Source organism: Chelonoidis abingdonii, chromosome 9 (genome assembly GCF_003597395.2).
Source record: "Chelonoidis abingdonii isolate Lonesome George chromosome 9, CheloAbing_2.0, whole genome shotgun sequence".
Taxonomy (NCBI): domain Eukaryota; kingdom Metazoa; phylum Chordata; order Testudines; family Testudinidae; genus Chelonoidis; species Chelonoidis abingdonii.
The window spans coordinates 46,575,964-46,598,533 of record NC_133777.1 but is presented as its reverse complement, the minus strand read 5'-3'; the positions used below and the strand labels follow the sequence as shown (position 1 = coordinate 46,598,533).

Sequence of the window (22,570 nt, the reverse complement as noted above, 5' to 3'; positions counted from 1 at the left end):
GGGCCGTTAACATCAGTAGCCAATGGGCGCACGGGGCGGGGGCCGGGTTTCCGGTTCCGGTGGTGATAAAGCGGTACTGGGCGCGGGCGGTAGTGATTGCTGGGAAGGAGGAACTGGGCAGTGCCGGAGCGTGTGTGGGCAGCCGCTGCAGGTACCGGGGTGGAGGGTAAGGGGTGCGGCGGATCTCCGCTGTTGAGGTGGCTGGCTGTGTCCAGCCTTCTCGGTGCTATGGGCTGGGCGTGGCAAGCAGGGCGCGCCGCCGCCTCCGTGGCAACCCCCGCCCCCCGACACGAAGCTGTAATCAGCCCAGCTAAACCTCTCATGTGAACACGCTTAAACCACTTCGGTTATGGCGTAACCTGGTACCACTCGTGGAGGAGAAGGAGGAGGGCTGGGAATGAGCCTCGGGATTCCCAGACTCGCCCGGCACAGCCGTTGTCTGGAGTGCAAGGACTGCGCCAGACTTAAACTCCCCTTTCTAGGCTGCTGCTAGTGCGTGGTGTACAATCACTTAACCTGGCTGAATGCCTGTCTCTGTGCCTGGCTGGAAGTAGAGCCGGGTCATGTGAGCGGATGGGATCTCCCTCAGATGAGACATCATTATGCACCTTCCCTATACAGGCCTGCAGCCTTGCTCCCAGGCTGTCATGTTAGTTTCTAACCCTGGATCCTTGTCGTCTTGCCTCAGTGGTAATCTAAGTAGGGCTTATGGGGAGGGTAGCCAGATATTGACAAACCCTTGTTCTCTGTCCCCTCACTGTTTTTGTCTCAGATTAACTCAAAATGGCTGATGAAGAAATTGCTGCCCTCGTTGTTGATAATGGCTCTGGGATGTGCAAAGCTGGCTTTGCTGGGGATGATGCCCCTCGAGCTGTGTTCCCTTCCATCGTGGGACGCCCCAGGCACCAGGGTGTCATGGTGGGTATGGGGCAGAAAGACAGCTATGTGGGTGATGAGGCCCAGAGCAAGAGAGGGATCCTCACCCTGAAGTATCCAATCGAGCATGGCATTGTCACCAATTGGGATGACATGGAGAAGATCTGGCACCATACCTTCTACAATGAGCTGCGGGTTGCCCCTGAGGAGCACCCAGTCCTGCTCACTGAAGCCCCCCTGAATCCCAAGGCCAACCGAGAGAAGATGACGCAGATCATGTTTGAGACCTTCAACACCCCAGCTATGTATGTGGCTATCCAGGCTGTGCTGTCCCTGTATGCCTCTGGGCGTACCACAGGTATTGTCATGGACTCTGGGGATGGGGTTACCCACACAGTGCCAATCTACGAGGGCTACGCCCTGCCCCATGCCATCCTGCGTCTGGACTTGGCTGGTCGTGATCTGACCGACTACCTCATGAAGATCCTGACGGAGAGAGGCTACAGCTTCACCACCACGGCCGAAAGGGAAATTGTGCGCGACATCAAGGAGAAGCTCTGCTACGTTGCCCTGGACTTCGAGCAGGAGATGGCCACGGCTGCTTCATCTTCCTCTCTGGAGAAGAGCTATGAGCTACCTGATGGCCAGGTGATCACTATTGGGAATGAAAGGTTCCGGTGCCCAGAGGCCATCTTCCAGCCCTCCTTCCTGGGGATGGAGTCCTGTGGCATTCACGAGACCACTTTCAACTCCATCATGAAGTGTGATGTAGATATCCGAAAGGACCTGTATGCTAACACGGTGCTGTCTGGTGGAAGCACTATGTATCCTGGCATCGCTGACAGAATGCAGAAGGAAATCACGGCCCTGGCACCCAGCACAATGAAAATCAAGATCATTGCCCCACCGGAGCGTAAATATTCCGTCTGGATTGGTGGCTCCATCCTGGCTTCTCTCTCCACCTTCCAGCAGATGTGGATCAGCAAGCAGGAATATGATGAGTCTGGCCCATCCATTGTCCATCGTAAATGCTTCTAAAGAGGGTCCCAGCAGGTGTGCTCAGCCTCTGCTGATGGGGTTACACACAGTATAATTGTCAGGGCAAATGTATTTACCAAATTGAATAGATACTTGTGAACTTTGCCCTTGAGAAGCCTTTCGTGTTGGACCAATATTGTTTGATTTACTCACCTCCCCTTATGTTTAACTTGAGTATTCCTTTGATGTACTGTGTAGTAACTATACCCTGTGCATCTTAAGCTCTGTTACAGGTTGCACATGTGACCAAGGTTACAATTAACTATATTAGTGAAGAGAGAGCACTACCTGTTAGGCTTTAGTTTTCCTGTGGCTGACTATTGACCCTTTACTCTCCCACTCTGCGAGCTTTAAATTCCCTGGGGCTGGAGACTAGACTAGACTAAAGGTGGTTGACTTTACAATGTAACTTTGATGTAATGGCATCTCAGAAATAGATTTGTAACTAACCCTAAAGGTGATACTGTAATGTCACTGACAGCTCCTTGTGTAAGGCAAACTAATAAACTTCTGTGGTTTAAAAAGTTGTCATAATTGTATGCCAGGAATTGCACATGGTCTGCCCTCCAGGCTTATTCAGCCTGGTCATCTCACTTTTTAATAAAACCATCATATATTGGCTAAATCATAATTCTAACTCTTGCATGCCAAATTGGTTATATACAGAAGGCTGATGCCTCACTAGGAACATTTGTGCTGGACACGTACTCTGCCACTCCAAAGTGGAGAGCACAAAATCTTTAAATATTGAATTCGTGGTAATGTGGTATTGGAGCTATCATCATCATACTCAGTTTGTAGATGGGGGAAGGGGGGGTTCCTTTTATGCATTGTTCTGACTTTGAAAGACAAAGTAAGGGAGAAGGGGAAAGAAAAGTTCTGATATCTTGATACAAAGGAAGCTAACACTATTTCTAATGGTATTGCAAGTAGGGAGATATCTAAAAGCAAAACCAGTGCAATATAATGCATTTCCTAACATTTTTTAGGAGTAGAACTTTGCTGTTGTATAAGGAATACTTTCCTTTTAAGATTCCCTGTAGCTCAGTGTTTCTCAGACTGGGGCTACTGCTTGTGTAGGAAAAGCCCCTGGTGGGCTGGGCTGGCTTGTTTACCTGCTGGGTTTGCAGGTTCGGCTGATTGTGGCTCCCACTGGCTGCAGTTCACTGCTCCAGGCCAATGGGAGCTGCTGGAAGCAGTGCAGGCTGAGGGATGTACTTGCTGCTGTTTCCAGCAGCTCCCATTGGCCTGCAGTGGCAAACTGTGGTCAGTGGGAGCCATGATGGGGCAGGTAGACAAACCAGCCTGGCCCACCAGGGGCTTTCCCTACACAAGTAGCGGCCCCAGTTTGAGAAACACTGCTATAGCTGAATGGCACTGGGGTGGAGTGTTTTACTGCCTCGATTGTTGTCTAGCTGAAGATGGCTTTCTACAAGGTTAACACCAGCAAAACCATGCAAAGTCACAGTAGTTGTCCTGCAAAGAGTAACTTGCAATGAAAGTATAGAATTTTTCCTTACCTATAATAAAATGAGACCTTAACTATGATTCTAAAAACTACCGCTTTGACCTTTTTTGGAGTTGTCTTGAGATTGCAGAAGAGAAGATACTAAACTTGCTGTTTCCTTCAAATTCTCAGTCTACAATAGCATAGAAAAGTGAGAATTTCTAAACAGTCTAGCAGCTGCCTCTATACGAGGGATCAAGACTGACTCTTGAACCTCCCCAGTCCTCAATCATGCAGTTTTCTTTTAAAATGGTCTTGTTCTGTGGGTGGGTAGGTAGGGGGAAAACAGTCCTCAAACATCAAATCTGAGTGCAGACCAACTGATTACTTCCCAGCTTCAGGCTGCCCCAAAATGACCTGACCTCTTGTTACTGCAACACAGTGCAAGCTAATACACAATTTACTTGCTAGTTTAACACCCGAGTTCCTTTCAGCAGTACAGATTCCCAGCTTTCTGCCTTTTGTGTATGTGTGCACCTCTTGGGTTGGCTTTCCCCATGGATACAATCAGTTCTACCTGAATTTCTAGCCCTCTTGGTTTGTCAGTCACTTCTCTTATCTAGCTCTTCCTCTTTCTCAGGGACTAGAGCCTTGGATAGGACCCCACTCCAGCTAGGGTCAACCTCCTCCAATGTAGAAACCCAACCTAAAGTGCCACTTTGGACTATGGTGGTCTGGCTCAAGTGACTTCCTATATAGCAGAGCACTATAGCTGAGGGAGGCCCAAGGAAATGTACTAAGCAATGTTCTCTGCTTAGTTGTGGAAGTCATGCTTTCTTACATCACTATTTCCTTTTGCTGAGATGTAGGCTCAGAATATTTCCCCAGCTGCATCCCCTCTCCCTCCTGAGAATTGAGGGGGAGGGATGGGGACCATACAGACATCTAGGTCTGGACTTGCTAACCTTCTTCTCAGGCTACACCTAGCTGCTGAGATACAGGGGAGAGGATCAAGAACTTGTTGCCCTACATCTCCAGCTTTGAAAGGTGCAAGTGGACCACTTGGAAACATGGCAATCTTGGAGGAGAAATTCCCACACCCATCCATGGCCTCTGCACTTGTTCCAGCTAATCTGTGCTTAACCTACTCCACTGCTAGAGGAAACCACTTCTCCTAAATATTGGGACTTTTTGGAACTGGGGAATGAAGGCAAGAAAGTCCCATTGAAAATGGTGATTTTTATCCCAAAGGGCTGAGGAGTGTCTTCAGTTGCTCTGAAAACATGCTTTTCTTAGACCCCACCCCTTAGGGCTAAGGAGTAATTGCTCTCCATCCTCTAGGACTTGTTTCTACTATATCTGAAGACCCAGGATTACAGACAGCACCTTACTCTTGTGTGACTTTAATTAATATTGGAAATACCCATCACATTTGTTTAAAAAAAGTTAGATACATTCATAAGTTTTTTAGGAGGTTTTGCAGAGTTGACATCTGAAACCAGGCTTACCAGCAGTTTCTCATTAACACATTTTAAAAGACATGAGGGTAGGGGATGAAATTCTTCCTTTTAGGTAGGACTCAACTGTTACCTGTTTTAATTACAATAAATAATACTCATTACTTCTAAACCTGGGGGGGCGGCAAACTTTTTACACAAGCAAATATGCATTTAAGGAAGTGACATATTTTAATGCCAGTATTTTTAGAGACTTAACTTACTTGTGGGTCTTTTCTATTCTAAAGAGACCACTGAAAGATGACTACAAAAGCACACCATGGACAGAAATATTGTATTGCAACATTAGCTTGGACTGGGATCCTACGTGCTGGGTGCTATACAGACAGAAGAAACAGATGGTCCCTAGCGTCAGAGAGCTTGCAGTCTAATCCAAATATAACACTATACTATATCTGGATTTTTAATAAGGCTTTGGACACAGTCCTGCATGACATGCTCATAAGCAAACTAGGGAAATGTGATCTACATGAAGTTACTATGGCGGCGGAGGGTGCAGCAAGGCTAGGCAGTAGTACTGCTGAAAAGGATCTGGAGATCAAAAATGAATATGAGTCAACAATATAATGCAGCTAACAAAAAAGACTAATGTCATTCTGGGGTCTATGAACAGGAGTGTCATACATAAGAGATGGGGCAATTGTCCCGCACTGGTAAGGCCTCAGCTGGAGTATTGTGTCCAATTCTGGGCACTGCACTCTAGGAACGATGTGGACAAATTGGAAAGAGCCCTGAGGAGAGCAACAAAAATGAAAGAAAGAGTTTTAGAAAACCTGACATATGAGGAAATGTTGAAAAACTGGGCATGTTTAGTCTTGAGACTAGAAGACTGAGGTTGGACCTGATAATAGTCTTCAAATATGTTAAGGGCTGTTACAAAGAGGACTGGGATCAATTGTTCTCTGTGTCCACTGAAGATAGGACAAGAAGTAATTAGCTTAATCTGCAGCAAAGGGGATTTAGGAAAAACTTTCTGACTATAAGAGTATTTAAGCTCCAGAACAGACTTCCAAGGGAGGTCGTGGAATTCCCATTGCTGGAGTTTTTTAAAAACAGGTTGGACAGACACCTGTCCAGGCTGGTCTAGGTTCACTTGGTCCTGCCTCAGCACTGGGGGACGGACTTGATGATTTCTTGAGCTCCCTTCCAGCCTGATATTTCTGTGGTTCTAATTTGACACAACATTCCCCTTTCCCTCATTCCCATGCTGAGGAACCCCATGCGCCCCTCTGATGCTCCCTGCTGGGGTCTTACTTCCCCTACTGGAGACTTCTAGACATCACAGAGACTTCTAGAGACTCACCACCCAGCTGAGCATGACCCTCCTTCCAAATACAACCTGTCCCCATGTGACTTCTTCCTTGGAGACTCCCACATGTCCTTCTCCATTGGACACCCTATCCATCCCCCATTCCATGGGTACCAGTACCTCCATGATCACAGGCCCAAAATGGCATCTGGCCAGCAGAGGTGTTTTGGGTCCTGGACACCTCTAATGTTTCCCCTATGGTGCCACGCAACCCTGCTGTCATAGGACAGATCACAGGCTGATGGGCACTATGCCTGGTGTCATGAGCCAGCTATCTCCAAAGATCACCGTCCTTCCTGGTCCCCAAAATGCCCTGCCTGCCTGACCCACTCCTCAGTACCTCCCACCCTCGGACTATGACCACTCATGCTGCCTTGCGGGAGATGGGTCAGAACCCAACCCCAGTCTCCCTCTTCTCAGGCTGGCAGGGGCTGCGTGCACCATTGGGCTAGAAGCCAAATGAAGCAAAGCTGTTGGCACAGGGGCAAAACAGCCTTGCTTCCTGGCCTGTGCTGGATGTCAGCAAAACATGAGGAAACAAATGAGGTTGGGAAAGATTCCGTTTCATTCTCATTCACGATGCTGGAAGCAGAGCACTGCAGCCATTCTAACCTGGCCTCCTCCTCCTCTGTCTGATCCTGTCCCCCACTGCATCCCTGCCCCATGGCAGGTACCTTCGCTAGTCCCCTCCCTTGCTCTATGGCAGGTACTATCCTCACACTACAGCTGGAGCTTGCATCAGCTCGAGCCTATGACAGGAACTTCCCCCCCAGCACCCACCCTCTGCAGGTAGCCATCCACAATCCCTGCTCCATGAGAGATGAGTGCCTCTTAAATTCAAGCCCTCAGGAGTATCCTCCCCCAACACCCTCATCTAGCAATAGCATTATAAGGAAGACAAAGGGCTCCGCCCTCCCCATTCCTCACTCTCAGTGAGTCTGTACCTCTTCATGACATCCCGGCTGTTTTTAAAAGAAAAACTACCCTACTTATAAGTTTGGTCCACATCCTCAGTGGTATTTACACTTCTAACTTCCATTGATTTCAGTGAGAGGAGCCTAAATACCTTTGTGGACCTGGGTCTTTGCTACAGGCTGGCCCAAGGGATGTTATTAACACAGTCAGTTTCACACTGTAGCCAGATCCTGGTTTCCCACTAGTGATGGGAGGATAGGGGCAGATTTATGCCTTATACAGTGTTAATAAGGGCTTATCTATACTATCATTCTCACCCCCTTGGGGGCTCAGTTACCACATGGCCATCAGACACCAGAGGTAAAACATAGTTCAATCTTACAACATAGGTGGGATTAACTCATCTTCCCTAGATGACACCATGATTTGAAAAGATGGTTGAAACAAAATGTGGGCCCTTCTATGCTTCAAGGCTGATCAAGCTTCCAAAGCGACTGTATGGATGGTTCCTCAAGGTATCTTTCTGGACTGCAGAACCGCAAGCTCTTGTGTTTGCACAGTCTGACATTTGGATCTGATCCTGCAAGGGATCCCAACACCCCCACAAAGGCCCCTTGACTCTAGTGGACATAGGGAGCAAGGCTCCAAGCTAGTGGATTCAGTTCTGGGTCGGCAGGTAAGCTATGACTTTGTACAGCTTGGCAAGCAAGTTGGACTCGTGCTGTCTCCATTTGAACATTTTATTAGCAGAAGAGCAGGAAGATGACTTACCGGCTACCATCTTTTACAAACCTGCAGCAAAGCAAGTCTCTGTAATTCCTCAGAAGATGCTGCATTCAGGGCCTGATCCAAAGCCTGCTGTAGTCAATGAAGAAACCCGCATAGACTGCATTAGGCTCAGGTTCCAAGTCCCCACCTCACCACTTGATTTATAGTTTAATGCTCCCAATCATTTTCTTGGAACAATTGTAAGCAGTCTCTTGGTTGCCTGTCAAGTGTATGGCATTTAAGAGTGTTCTCCCCAGAGCAAGTGCCTAAAAACTATTCCTTTGCTACACTTGAGAACAGAGTAAGAGCCATCAGCAAAAGGAGTAACCCCCTCCTCGCCTCCCCCCACAAAAAAGAGAGCTGTTCACCTTGAGAGACTGAAAGAAGTATTTCCTTTTTCTGTTCTCAGAACCAGAGAGGCTGCAATCCTCACACCTGATAGCAGAATGCAAGGCATGGTAGTGTGGAGCAGGAGTTTGGCAAAGGGGCAGGACAGGCTAAAGACCAGATTATGGGGAATCAGGACGGAGGTAATCATGTTAGAAGTAACAGGCACACAAACCACACCATCGCAGTAGCTATGGGATAAGGACAGGTGAGAGAAAGCAAGCACACTGCCAAGTGCCTGAGAATTTGGATAGCATTAACAGTGTTGCTTCTCAAGGCCTCACAGCCCACCTCTTCTATATTTTGTCTTTATTGCCCATGTAGCAGCTGGGCACTATTGTCCTGTGCACTCACGCTGTCAAAGCCCCACACTTCTCAGTTCATATTATTTCAAAGCTATTTTGTCATAAGCCCCCAGGGTTCCTCATTATACAGGATACCAGCTGTGTGCACAGGGTACATGGGCTGCAACCTGGATAGAGATCAGCACAATACTCACCCATGTCTTTTATACCGTACACCACAATGGTGGGAATCATAGAATATCAGGGCTGGAAGGGACTTCAGGAGATCATCTAGTCCAACCCCCTGCTCAAAGTAGGACCAATCCCCAACTTTTTTTTTTTTTGTCCCAGATCCCTAAATGGCTCCCTCAGGATTGAACTCAACCCTGGGTTGAGCAGGCCAATGCTCAAAGCCCTGAGCTATCCCATATATAATCTGCCCTAGATCACAGGAAGTCCTTTGTTGCCACAGCAAAGTAACTTTGCCATATTGGTATCTGAAAGTGATAGAAATATTCCTATGTCTCTAAGTTATTGTACAACTTGGACTTTATACTAAAGTTGGATAAACCAGCAACCACCAGTCCAACACACTCAGGTGTTCAATACCATGTGAGACCCTTTCCAGGCTACTTGCCTTTGCTTATGCTAGCTGGACATTCCCATCCAGAATCCATGCAGGCAATGAAATATGTGGATGAGGTACACAGGTGCTGGCAGCCTCAAGGAATATGATTCAAACCAGGGCACACACAGAAAAAGCAAAAAAATCAAGGATATACAACAGCATATAAAGTTACTATTTTATGAGCGATCATAACGCATGGTAGTTTTACCCTGTGGAGTGATTTTGTTTGGAAAGGAAGAGAGGTAGGTAAGTTTCACCACCAACCGTTAGGACCAGATCAAGAAGGTATCCTATTTAAAGGATACCACCACTTCATCTTGAGTTCATCCTTAAGACTAGTTTAGCTTCACACTTGTGTTTTCAAAGTGAAGTGAAACAGAAGCCTACCAAAATCTGAATTAAGGGCCACTTCTGCAAAAAGTCTGTCCAGCTGAATACAAAACTGTCCCTCCTACAAGGCTCTAGGGTGGAGTGTGTTTATTCATTTGGAGACAGTACTCAAGACAGGACAGGGCAGTTCTGTTTAAGATAGTTATAGTGTTTGGTTTAGTCTGACCGATCTTAGAAGTGTATGACAGTTTTAACTAGAGTTGAGCATATGCTTCAAGTTCTCACAGTCCAAAGGCAGCTCAGAAGATAATTTTAAACATCAGGAATGATGTCTCCTGCCTGTAAGACAGGACACATTCGATATCTGAGTGGATGTTATTGTGGGTTCTTGTATCTTAGTTGAAGCAGCAGGATGATGGACCTTTAAGCCAAAAAGCAAATTTCCAAAACGCTTAAACAAATTCTTACAGTATTAAAGAGAGGTGTTTAAGCAGCCTAAAAACCCACCCCAACTTCATTCATTAGGTGAAATTCCACTAATTCTCCAGTCAACTCTCTGGGGCAGAAATTGTCCTCTTCTACAGCAGAAAGTCCACTTATATTCCTCCCCCCACCCATTTTTCAAATCCAGATGTTTTACACACCATTTTCCCCTCACTGAACAAAGTTAGTGGTACCCAGCAACACCTACAGGTAACCGTGCTTTTCTAATAGAAGAGAGGGCTCTTCAGGACCCCACTGTAAATGCAGGTCAAAGTTTCTTACCTAGTGAACACAAGCTAATCTCTGTACCAAAATAGAAGTGAGACATGTTATGCAGGTTTCAGAAGTCTCCATTGCATTTTCTGGGCACTCAATCACCACATTAAGGTGATGAGATTAATCTGGTAGGCTGCAGTATAGCCTTGCAATTTAATTATGCAAACTACTAAGGAACAGGCATTTCTATTAGTACACTTGAAAGAATAATTAGCTTCTCCATGCTGATCACCCCAGTTACCCTGAACCAATTGTACAACATGTTTTAAACTTTACACCACAGAAGTTTATTAGTTTGCCTTACACAAGGAGCTGTCAGTGAAAATACAATCATCACCTTTAGGGTTCGTTACAAGTCTACTTCTGAGACGCCACTACATCAAAGTTACATTGTAAAGTCAACCACCTTTAGTCTAGTCTCCAGCCCCAGGGAATTTATAGCTAAAGGGGGAAAAAAAGTAAGGGTTATAGTCAGCCACAAGAAAACTGAAGCCTAACAAGTAGCGCTCACTCTCTCTACTAATAGTTAATTGTAACCTTGGTCACATGTGCAACCTGTAACAGAGCTTAAGATGCACAGGGTATAGTTACTACACAGTACATCAAAGGAATACTCAAGTTAAACATAAGGGGAGGTGAGTAAATCAAACAATATTGGTCCAACACGAAAGGCTTCTCAAGGGCAAAGTTCACAAGTAACTATTCAATTTGGTAAATACATTTGCCCTGACAATTATACTGTGTGTAACCCCATCAGCAGAGGCTGAGCACACCTGCTGGGACCCTCTTTAGAAGCATTTACGATGGACAATGGATGGGCCAGACTCATCATATTCCTGCTTGCTGATCCACATCTGCTGGAAGGTGGAGAGAGAAGCCAGGATGGAGCCACCAATCCAGACGGAATATTTACGCTCCGGTGGGGCAATGATCTTGATTTTCATTGTGCTGGGTGCCAGGGCCGTGATTTCCTTCTGCATTCTGTCAGCGATGCCAGGATACATAGTGCTTCCACCAGACAGCACCGTGTTAGCATACAGGTCCTTTCGGATATCTACATCACACTTCATGATGGAGTTGAAAGTGGTCTCGTGAATGCCACAGGACTCCATCCCCAGGAAGGAGGGCTGAAAGATGGCCTCTGGGCACCGGAACCTTTCATTCCCAATAGTGATCACCTGGCCATCAGGTAGCTCATAGCTCTTCTCCAGAGAGGAAGATGAAGCAGCCGTGGCCATCTCCTGCTCGAAGTCCAGGGCAACGTAGCAGAGCTTCTCCTTGATGTCGCGCACAATTTCCCTTTCGGCCGTGGTGGTGAAGCTGTAGCCTCTCTCCGTCAGGATCTTCATGAGGTAGTCGGTCAGATCACGACCAGCCAAGTCCAGACGCAGGATGGCATGGGGCAGGGCGTAGCCCTCGTAGATTGGCACTGTGTGGGTAACCCCATCCCCAGAGTCCATGACAATACCTGTGGTACGCCCAGAGGCATACAGGGACAGCACAGCCTGGATAGCCACATACATAGCTGGGGTGTTGAAGGTCTCAAACATGATCTGCGTCATCTTCTCTCGGTTGGCCTTGGGATTCAGGGGGGCTTCAGTGAGCAGGACTGGGTGCTCCTCAGGGGCAACCCGCAGCTCATTGTAGAAGGTATGGTGCCAGATCTTCTCCATGTCATCCCAATTGGTGACAATGCCATGCTCGATTGGATACTTCAGGGTGAGGATCCCTCTCTTGCTCTGGGCCTCATCACCCACATAGCTGTCTTTCTGCCCCATACCCACCATGACACCCTGGTGCCTGGGGCGTCCCACGATGGAAGGGAACACAGCTCGAGGGGCATCATCCCCAGCAAAGCCAGCTTTGCACATCCCAGAGCCATTATCAACAACGAGGGCAGCAATTTCTTCATCAGCCATTTTGAGTTAATCTGAAAGAGAGACGAGTACACACCCTGTTAGGTGCATGGAAGTTTTCAAGGAAATGCTGTTGGCTACCTCCCCCATTCGCCCGACGGCAGGGGGTCGCTGCTGTTGTCTGGACCAGCATGTGGGTGCAGCAGGGCTCAGTCTAGGAAGCTCCCCCCCCCCAGAACAGCCAGGCCCGGCCCGGCCCGCCCCCTCACCAGGCCTGCAGACTCAGCGGCTCCGACTGGAGACCAGTGCGAGCGAGACCCCAGCGCAGAGCGGCCAGCACGCCCCGCCCCGCCCCGCCCTCAGAGCGCAGACCCTCCCCCACCATCCGGTACCTAGAGTAGCGCAGTCAGGTCCGGAAACTGCTGCAGCCTCTGTCTCCTTCCACAGGCACCACGCGCGCCGCTTTATCCCCACCGGAAATGGAAACCCGCCTCCGGCCCCGCAAGCCCATTGGTTAACGCGATGATAAACCGCCCCTTACCGCCTTCCATCTACCTATCAGAGCATCGCTGGCCGAACCAGTCTTGTTCCCAGCAGGCCTTGCGGCAGGGAGGCTGAACAGCACGCTGGGAGCTGGAGGCGTTCGGGGAGCTTAGCCAGGTCCGGTCTGGGCTCGTGAACTACAATTCCCAGCATGCGGCACGTGAAGCCGCCGGCACTTCCTGTTTCCGGTGATGGTGCTCAGGTGAGTGTAAACAACATCAGGTGGGGGTTGTGGAGCTGGTCGCCGCGACCCCTGAGGGGGCGGCCTGGCCTCGACTCCCGCCTCGGGGCAGGGTTGGATCAGTATCGATCCATCCCCACAGGGGCTGCGGCCTACCCTAGGTCCCCCTCTCCACTGGGCTGGGCACTAGGGCTCGGCACTAGGGCTCGGCCTGGTGTGGCTCCGTCTCCCGGCCCTGCTAGGATTGTGGGCTGGGTTTGGGGTCCGACAGCGACTCCGGCACTCGGGTCTGGACACCAGGGCAAGACTTAACATAGGCCTCACCCCTAACCCCGGCTGGGGGCCGGGAAAGGCCTCGCTAGAACCTGCCCACTCGCCGAGTTGGGCTCCGTGGTAAGGCCTGGTAGGGGAGCCCCTCCCCGCTCTATCAGGGTTTGGGACCAGGACATAGGTCCCCCTCCCCCAGTGTTGGGGACTAGGGCAGGGACTTAATGTGGCTATCCCCACCCAGAGCTGGGGACACGGTATAGCCTAGTGTAGATCCATTCCGTCTCATGTTGGTTTGTTTCGTTCCGTTCATAGCCTCTCCTGGAGTTCAGAACTGGGTTTCTGAGGCTCAGTTCCTCTCGGGGACACAGTTACAATGTCTTTATCAGAGTGGTATATTGCGGTGAAGCTGGCAGATCAGCCATTGGCCCCCAAATCCATCGTGCGGCTACCAGAGACCGAGCTGGGAGAGTGTCCTTTGGGTGGGTGCAGCATCTCCTACCTGAAGCATCTTATCACTGGAAAGCTGCAGGAGTCAGTCCCAGACCCGGAACTCATTGGTGAGTTGCTGCTTTTACTGCAGGGTTGGGTCCAGTCAGGCCTGGGATCATGGCCAAATTTCAACTGGGTAATTACATACAGCAGTTTCAGTTGGATATAGCTGCTTTGTTTCCAGTGTTGCTGTGTATAATGTTAGTTATTATGGAGACCTTAGCCATCCTTATTTTCCAGGTTTGCTTTTAACAAATCCTTCTAACAAGGCAGGCTAGTAGACACCTATCTCTGCTATGAGATATACTTTGTGTCTGACACCAGTAGAACTCTGTGGGGTTGGGGGAATTCTTTTAAACCATGTAGTTCTGTGAGAGGATGCACAGCTAGGCTTGTGTCCTAAGCTTCAAGGTTCCCTTGAATTTAAATGTGCAAGTGTTTATGCTGCTGAATATTGAGGAGTTGCCACTTCAATAGGTACATCATGTGGCAGGCTGATAGCATGCCTGGAAATGTGTTTATCCCATAAAGGTCAAGCAATAGGTCTTCCCACAGAAACACCCTGTGTTACAGAGCTGTGCTTTCTCTCTCTCAGATCTGATCTATTGTGGCCGCAAGCTGAAGGATGACCAGACACTGGAGTTTTATGGCATCCAGTCAGGCTCAACTGTTCACGTCCTGCGGAAGTCGTGGCCCGAGCCGGATCAGAAACCAGGTGAGAGAGAGGATGCCTGGGATGGCCCTCTGGAACTCTTAAACATGTGTATGTGTGGTGCCCATCTCTTGTGGTTGAGATGGGGACACATACGCTTGCTCGCCTGTCATTTTCAGGGACAGAGGTATAGTGGAAGGAGGTGAATTCCTTGGGATTGATCTGGTCTTCTCTGAAACCTCCAGTCTCAAAGGAAGGGGAGCTCTCTGTGTCTGTTTCACGCTGACATGGGAACTGTGGAAAGAGCCCCATGATACATGGAGAAAGAACCCCCTAGCTGAGCTCCAGTCAATTACACTGGTTCTGTTGAGGACCAAAATCAGATCCCCACTCGTTTTGATCCATCTTTGAAGTGTTCTGTGGTCAGCATCAGACCAGGAAAATTAAAACCGTGGCACTGGGATTGCAGAGTTGGGAGTGCTAGAGCAAAGGTCTTTAGATTCTTCCCCCGCACACACGCTGCTCTGTCAGACTGGGTTTGGCTTTCTTGGCTACGAGGAAACGGATGACCTAAAGAGCAGGCAGAATGAAACTGACCAATAAAAGCTCTTGATTCTTCTTCCCATCTCTTTCTGAATGTCTCCCCCAGAGCCTGTGGATAAAGTAGCTGCACTGCGAGAGTTCCGGGTCCTGCATACCGCCCTGCATAGCAGTCCTGCATACAGAGATGCAGTGAGTGTGGCTTATTCTTCACCCCTAAGTGTTGTCATCCACCATGTGTGACTGAACAGTGGAGAGGGATGGGGAGCCCAACACCAGTTGAATTGGGCTACTGCAGTTTTAGACTGGCCTCATGATGTGGCATTGCTGATCTGTTTGTTTTCTTTGGTAGGTCTTCAAGATGCTGGGGAACAAGGAATCACTGGATCAGATCATTGTAGCTACCCCTGGTCTCAGCAGCGACCCTGTTGCTCTGGGTGAGTTCAGTTGTGGCCAGACAATGTAAAGGACACAGTAAATAGGCATGGTCCATGGAACCTATTAATTCCTCACATGGGGGAGGGTGCGCCAGGCTCCACAAAGAACAGGAAAGGGCAGTTTCTGCAGAGACTCTCCATCTTTGAGACAGAGGGAGGTGTGTGATGAATGCATCTACTTTGCACCTGCCCCTTCCAAGTGCCACAAAGGATTAATTAACTCTAATCCAGGCCTGCCTGGCCTAGTGAGCTAGCAGCATCTCTGCATGGCCATGTGAGGATTCCAGTAGAACTTTGGGTTATTGCTTCTTACGGCCCTGAGCCAAGAAGAGCAGAAAGCTCTGAAGAGCGGAAGTATTGCATGATGCTCAGCAGCAACCACTGTTGACTCAAAATATGGTCCTTATGCTTGGGAGCTGGTAGTCATGATGCAGAGCCTTGTAGGGAAGAGGTGGAAGCCTTATAAGAGAATAATAGCGGAGAGATACCATCTGGGGTGCACAGTTTTCCACTGCCCCAGGGGTAAAGCTGTTCTGGGAACTGAGTGACTTTTGCTTGTGTTTTGGGTCACATTTGACAGATGCCCCTTTTGTTTCCTGACCCTGATTCAATGCATGTCCTGGTCTCTTACAGGTGTCTTGCAGGACAAAGATCTTTTCTCTGTCTTCGCTGACCCAAACATGCTGGACACGTAAGTTTTGAATGGCCATCCTGGGTCCAAGCCATCACATAGCTACGCAATTAGGGTGACCAGACAACAAGTGTGAAAAATCAGGACAAGAGGTGGCGGGTAATAGGAGCCTATATAAGAAAGACCCAAAAATCAGGACTGTCCCTATCAAATCGGGATGTCTGGTCACTCTATACTCAATGCCTGTCTGTACAATTACACAGTTTATTTTTCTTTAGCTGGGAGGAGAGGGTTGCTCCAGTTCCCAACTGCTGGTGTAGACATGCCATTCCATTGGCATAGGCTGAGTCGAAGGCTTTCCCTTCCCTTCTTCCAACTCCTTGCCCTTAGTAACAGTAGTCTGAGAAAAGACTGAGTTGAGGTGTCTGTCACTGAGCTGCCCAGGCTGCACTCTAGGGGTGCAATGATTCAAGAGATTTGTACTTCAGAGCAGGAGCTTTCATCTCTGCTTCCTGAGTTCAAATCCAGTCTTGGTTGGTTGTGGCTGAAAATTGCTACCACCTGCTTGCTGCACAGAGTCCTGTGCGAGCTGAAGTGGGGAATCTCGTTTTTGGTCCCAGTGGGCAACCTGCATCAGAAATAGGGTTCCCAACTTCGTAATCACACAAAACTGAACACCCTTCCCCTGCCCGTTCCTTGAGACCATGCCCCTTCCTGCCCCTTTCTCCAAGGCCCTGCTCCTGCTCACTCCATCCTCCATCACTCGCTTTCCCCCACCCTTACTTTTTCTGGTCTGAGGAGGGGGTTGAGGTGCAGGAGGGATAGAGGCTGTGGGGGCTCTGGCTGGGGGTTACAGGCTCTGAGGTGTGGGACTGAGGATGAGGGGTTTGGGGTGCAGGAGGGGGCTCTGGACTGGGCCGAGGGGGTTGGAGTGCAGGAGGGGGCTATGGGCTTGAGCAGGGGGTTGGGATGTGGGCTCTGGAAGGGAATTTGGGTGTGGGAGAGGGCTGGGGTAGGTGAGGGGTGCTTGGCTCTGGCTGGATGGCACTTACCTCGGGTGCCTCCCAGAAAAACTGGCATGTCCCTTCTGCTCCTAGGCTCGGGCAGCCAGCTGGCCCCCTGTGCTGCTCCTGCCTGCATACGCCACTCCTGCAGCTCCCATTGGCTGTGGTTCCCAGCCAGGGGGAGCTGCTGAGTTGGAGATGGGGGGTGGGGGCAGCATGCAGAAACCCCCTGGCTGCCGCTGTGCCTAGGACCCAGACATGCCACCCACTTCCGGGAGCTGCACAAAGCCAGTGCAAGTAGGAAGCCTGCCTTAGCCCTGCTGCACTGCCAATTGGACTTTTAGCGGCCTATTAAAATCTCCCAGATTGCTTTCAGTAGTCACTAGGATGTTGATGCTGATTCCAGTAGACTCCTGCCCAGTCTTGGAGGGTTGGCAATCCTAAGCAGAAACTCATTGCCAAAATGGGATCTAACTGGCCCCTCTTGTTGGCCAACTCAGCAGAGTGCATAGGATTGAGTGGGTCAAGGGGAGGGAGCTTCCTTCACCTACAGAAGGATGATCTCTATCATGAGATACATCAGCCAGAGGAGCTGGCACTACTGTGGCCCATGCAGTACATGTTCAGTGGATCAAGAGAAGACTCCAGCCTTTGGGGATGTCAAACCTACCATCTTTCACTAGCACCAAATCCACTTAAACAAACAAATAAAATAAAAAAATGTGGAGCATGACTCCTGGGCTGGTGGCAGGACTGTTACTAGACCAGGTAGGCTGGAGGGGTTACATCACCCAGCTGCCAGAGCTGGGATTGGAGATGGTGGTGAAGCATAGCCCACTGGGAAGCCTGAAATTGCTTCTCTGGGTGCTGTGGCAGCCTCCCTTCCCTTCCTCTGGTGCAACCTCCAGGTTTCTTGTTTTTTCTCTGCCCAGGCTAATCCCAGCTCACCCTGCTCTGGTGAATGCCATCATCCTGGTTCTGCACTCAGTGGCAGGCAGCACGCCCCTCCCAACTCCGGAGACCTCCTCACGCAGCATGCCCTCCAGCTCCTACAGGGACATGCCTGGTCAGTTTGCACATGCGAAGCATCCAGCTGTGTGTGCATATGGGGCAGATGAACTGCAGGATCTACAGACTAATCCAGGCAGTAACTGACTCTGAGCCTTCCAGGGGCAGGTAGAGCAGGAGGCCTGGTTTATTGAGTGGGTAACATGCATCTGTTCTGGGGCATAATCTTTAGGGCAGAAAGAGAGGAATTTTCCTTCTCCTCTGACATATGCAGCGTTAAGTAGAACTCACTGACTCCTCCAATTAGAGTGCAATAAAGAAGTTTCTGGGTGTGTTGGGCCTGCAACCATGGACCCTTTAGCTGCTGTAGGTCTTCTCCATCCCACTTAGGATCTGACCCTCTTCACCACTTGGATGGGAATCCTCCAAGGAACACCTAGGATGCTGGTGATTCATAGGTGGCACTCTTTCCTCTGAATCAGAACTAAACCAGTGTCCCACATAGCGGTCCTGGTCCTGTGCTGCTGAAGGCTGGGCCTTTTCCAGTGAGACATAAAACAATTGTGAATATTAAAGATCCCATAGTTGGTTTGTGTGAGAAGAGGTGTTAGCTCCTTCGTCCTGGCTGTATTCTAATTTGGGTAACTGTGCTGCCTCCCTAAATTCCCTCTGTACTTTCACTAGGAGAAGCTATTTTTCACTTCCCCATCTAGTGCTGTAGGGTGACTGCATTTTAATGGTGAGTGGGCAGTGCTTTTAAAATGTAGTCCATGAAGTGTCTTTCCCTGGGAGGCTGAGTGTTGTCCGTCAGCTGGTTTGACCTCTCTGCAGGCTTGGGAGATCTAACAGTCTCTGTTGGGAGGGTAGGTGGGAGCTGAGATTTTGTTGTCTGTGGTTTGAGAGCTTTTCTCCACTTGAATGTGTTCTCTCCTCTGGGGCAGGTGGCTTTTTGTTTGAAGGTCTCTCTGACGACGAAGATGATTTTCATCAGGTAATGTTAGTGGGGCAGGTGAGGGGTTTGGGTTTGGGGGATGGTTGCATTTAGAGGCACAGTAAAATCAGAGATTCTGGAGCTACTCCCTGGGCAGGATAGTCTTGCAGTCAAAGCACTGGATTAGGGTTTGAGAGACCCAGGTTCAGCCCTTGGCTCTGTCACAGCCTTCTGTGTGACCTTGAGCAAGTCGCTTCGTCTCCCAGTGCCTCAGTTTCCCCATCTGTATTATCTAGGGCAGAGGTGGGCAAACTATGGCCCACGGGACCATCCTGCCTGGCCCTTGAGCTCCCGTCCTGGGAGGCTCGCCCCCGGCCCCTCCCCTGCTGTCTCCCCCTCCCCCACAGCCACGCCGCCGTGTGGACAGCGCTCTGGGCGGCGGGGCTGTACGCTCCTGCAGGGCAGCACGGCAGCGTGTCTGGCTCTGGCCGGGTGGTGCTACTGCTGGACATGCTGCTCTGAGCGGCATGGTAAGGGGGCAGGGAGTGGGGGGTTGGATAAAGAGGCAGGGGGTCCTGGGGGATGGGGAGCAGGGAGCGGTTGGATGGGGCAGAGGTTCTGGGGATGGGGGCGGTCAGAGGGCGGGGTGTGTGGTTGGATAAGCGTGGGAGTCCCAGGGGGGCTGTTGGGCAGGGATGTGGATAGGGGTCGGGGCAGTCAGGGGACGAGGAGCAGGGGGGTTGGATGGGTCAGAGGTTCTGAGGTGGGCAGTCAGGGGATGGGAAGTGGGAGGAGTTGGATAGGGGGTGGGGGCAGGCTGTCTGAGGAGTCACAGCCTTCCCTACCTGGCAATTCCTATAGTTTTGCAACCCTAATGTGGCCCTCGGGCCAAAAAGTTTGCCCACCCCTGATCTAGGGATTAAAATTGTGTCTAATTCCACGGACTCTTGTGACACTCAAGGTATTAATGATTGTGAGACGCTCAGATACTACAGCGAGAGGAGCCACAACAGTACTTAATTAGGCTCAAGCAGTAAGAAATAAGTAGGTCCAGTTCAAGGAATGGTGCTTCCCTGAATGCCAGCACCAAATACCATAGGAGCTATGCAGCATCTTGCCTGGATGTGAAGAATGGGTGAGGCAATTACTTCTGCTTCAGGGCAGCACTGCAGGTTTCTTTGCAGAGGAACAAGGTCTTGGTGGGGATGATTGATTATTCAGCAATGGGTGGGGAGGGGCACCCTGCATGACAAGGATCATTAAGCTGAGGTGATGTCCCAACCCATGATCCTTTTACAGAACCACTGATTAATGGCTATTCAATCATTCCCTCTGTATAATCCATCCAGTAACTGCAAGTGTCGGACCCTGTGATTTCTCTTTGTTTCCCTTCAATTTGCCAGCACTGAGCCATGATCACTAAATGGCCTAGACTGCTGGTGGCCCCAGCCACCTCTGAACTCTGGGTCTCTGTCACATTGTTTGTTTGAAGTTACTGACACCACTGCAGTATAATCGTCCATTGCTGCATCTTTTCAGGGCTTCCAGTGTCTCTATAACAGCCGTGGTTGATACTGGGGGTTCTTAGTTGGTGACTCTGAAGGTTAACGTTGAAAGGCAGGGGAGTTGGCAGGCTGAGCTGTGCAATGTTAGTTCTGAAGATGGCTCTGATGGTGACTTCCCTGGAATCCTGAGCACACTTGAGTATCTTTGTGACATAGACGCTAACTCATGGGTTTTCTCCTGTCCCGGCAGAGCACAAGGTCCACGCCTTCCAGCAGCGCTTCTGGGTCCCGCCCAGCATCGCTCGGCTACACGGGGGCTGCCGGACCCCGGCCAATCACACAGAGTGAACTGGCAACTGCGCTGGCCCTGGCCAGCACGCCTGAGAGCAGCTCACACACTCCTACCCCTGGTACCCAGGTAGGGTAACAGCACAGCATCAGGGAACCCCTCTCTCAGGCCACAAACTGCAGCGAGATACTGACTGCTGAGAGCCAGTCCCAGCTAACGGCCCTGGAACCTGACATTGGACTAGCCCATTATGGCAGGAGTCTCCTCTGTATAGACTCCGGGAGGGAGAATGTTTGGGTTTGGGGAGATCCTTCTGGAGGAGGCATTGCTCTGAAGATTGCTGTGTTGGCCAGTTAACATTACAGCTGTGTGTGGATCCGACTAACACGGTCTCCTGTCTTCCAGGGTCACTCATCGGGCACCTCTCCAATGGCCTCTAGTGTCCAATCAGGAACTCCCATCACCAACGACCTCTTCAGCCAGGCCCTGCAGCATGCCCTGCAGGCATCTGGGCAGCCCGCCATGCAGGTCAGTAACTCAGTCTTGTCGTTTCAGGGTTCTGTGACCCATCTCTCTCCACCCTGATTCCAGCAGCTATTGCAAGACAGGCAAGTCTTTCACTTGAAGCCCTGCGTTGCAGGTGCCTCAGTGGCTGGCCGGAGCTCCCAGCAGGAGGTGCTGTAGGGAATGATGCAGAAGCACTGGAGGTGGAGGGTATGGGGCAGGACTGTGGGTTTGCTCCCAGCAGGAGGTGCTTAATCCCAAGATGACAGAGGTGTAGAGATGCAGCAGGGAAAAGCTGTGGCATTGGAGGCTGTGGAGGTGAGTGGGGAATAACTGTTGTTTCTCGGGTACTGAGAGATCCTCTTAGCTATCTCTCCTCTCTCTACAGAGCCAATGGCAGCCACAGCTGCAGCAGCTGCGGGACATGGGCATACATGACGACGACCTGAGCCTCCGGGCCCTCCAGGCCACCGGAGGGGACATTCAGGCTGCCCTGGAGCTGATATTTGCAGGCGGGGCACCCTAACCCCCTGTGAGCGAGGGCGGAGTGGCATGTTTCAGAGATGCTGCTAGGTTAGGACAATTGTGAAGTTCCTGTCTCTGATCCCCACCTCAGCCCTGAAACACTTTGACAGAACTGAGTGTCTCTCTTGCCCTGGGCAGCTTAGGGGACTCTCTCTCCTGCCTTGTCAGGATGCAGTTGATGGCAGAGGAGATGATGTACTACGCTGGGATGGGAACTTTGACTCAGACTCAGAGAGGTTCTTCCTCCTGCGCTCCCCTGGTCTGTAGCCACCATAGGCAAGACCACTGGATTTCTGTACAGCTGCAGGAACAGAGCAACAGCCCCCTGAACCAGGAGATGCTGCAAAGCCACAGCTGCTCCCACAAGGCATCTGCCAGCTTCCTCTCCTGCTTGCACTTCCATTCCTGCAACCCTAGAAAGCCTCGGTCTGTTTTAGTTCATCAATGTTTGAGTCTAATAAAGCTGAACCTCTCCACTTGTCTGTCATTGGAATTGTGATCTAGTAGATTTCAGAGCTAGCCTGAGTGGTTGTTGAGTGGGAGGCCTCCAAGAATAAGCTAGGCTGCTGGAGGAAGTACTGGTGAGAATTCAGCTGGAGGTGTTCTTCCCCTGGAGTCTATACTGAGCCAGTGTCACTGGGCAATGTCAGAGGTGCTGTCTCGACGGAAATGATCCAAGATGATCATTTGCATGCATTAAAATGGGGGGAGGGGGAATGTCCTCATAACAACATTTAGTATTTACATCCCACTTCTCATCTGCAAACCCCTTGGCAACCACTGATTGATCCTCACATGATCCCTGGGAAGTAGGCAAAAGCAGGGAAGGACAGGAACTGGCTAAAATCCAGGAGGAATAATTTCATTCTGCCCACTGAAAGTTCTCTCCTTGCTTTCCAGGGATATGCTCTTCCTCCTCGTTTTCTAGCTCTTAACTTGGTGCTAGT

The 22,570-nt window shown here is 50.1% G+C and overlaps 3 protein-coding genes across 4 annotated transcripts; 2 read left to right on the top strand and 1 right to left on the bottom strand.

Annotated features, from left to right (window-relative positions):
* The first annotated feature begins 37 nt into the window (after positions 1–37).
* LOC116836264 (actin, cytoplasmic type 5) lies at positions 38–2,438 on the top strand. Its single transcript, XM_032799789.2, has 2 exons — positions 38–151; positions 773–2,438. The coding sequence occupies exon 2, from the start codon at positions 784–786 to the stop codon at positions 1,912–1,914; it is 1,131 nt and encodes a 376-aa protein (XP_032655680.1). The 5' UTR covers positions 38–151; positions 773–783; the 3' UTR covers positions 1,915–2,438.
* Positions 2,439–10,521: 8,083 nt separating this feature from the next.
* LOC116836306 (actin, cytoplasmic type 5) lies at positions 10,522–12,711 on the bottom strand. The gene is made up of 2 exons (XM_032799847.2): positions 12,507–12,711; positions 10,522–12,188 (listed from the first exon to the last, which is right to left on the bottom strand). Exon 2 carries the CDS (start codon positions 12,175–12,177, stop codon positions 11,047–11,049), a length of 1,131 nt encoding a protein of 376 aa, XP_032655738.1. The 5' UTR covers positions 12,178–12,188; positions 12,507–12,711; the 3' UTR covers positions 10,522–11,046.
* A 35-nt stretch (positions 12,712–12,746) lies between these two features.
* UBL7 (ubiquitin like 7) lies at positions 12,747–22,099 on the top strand. Of its 2 annotated transcripts, none has more exons than XM_032799845.2 (11): positions 12,747–12,859; positions 13,421–13,665; positions 14,193–14,312; positions 14,899–14,981; positions 15,142–15,226; positions 15,860–15,917; positions 17,794–17,927; positions 18,811–18,860; positions 20,556–20,723; positions 21,000–21,122; positions 21,487–22,099. In XM_032799845.2, exons 2-11 carry the CDS (start codon positions 13,482–13,484, stop codon positions 21,622–21,624), a joined length of 1,143 nt encoding a protein of 380 aa, XP_032655736.1. In that variant the 5' UTR covers positions 12,747–12,859; positions 13,421–13,481; the 3' UTR covers positions 21,625–22,099. The 2 variants fall into 2 exon arrangements, with proteins under 2 accessions (XP_032655736.1, XP_074925602.1); XM_075069501.1 differs by having other exon boundaries at positions 21,466–22,099.
* The last annotated feature ends 471 nt before the right edge of the window (positions 22,100–22,570 follow it).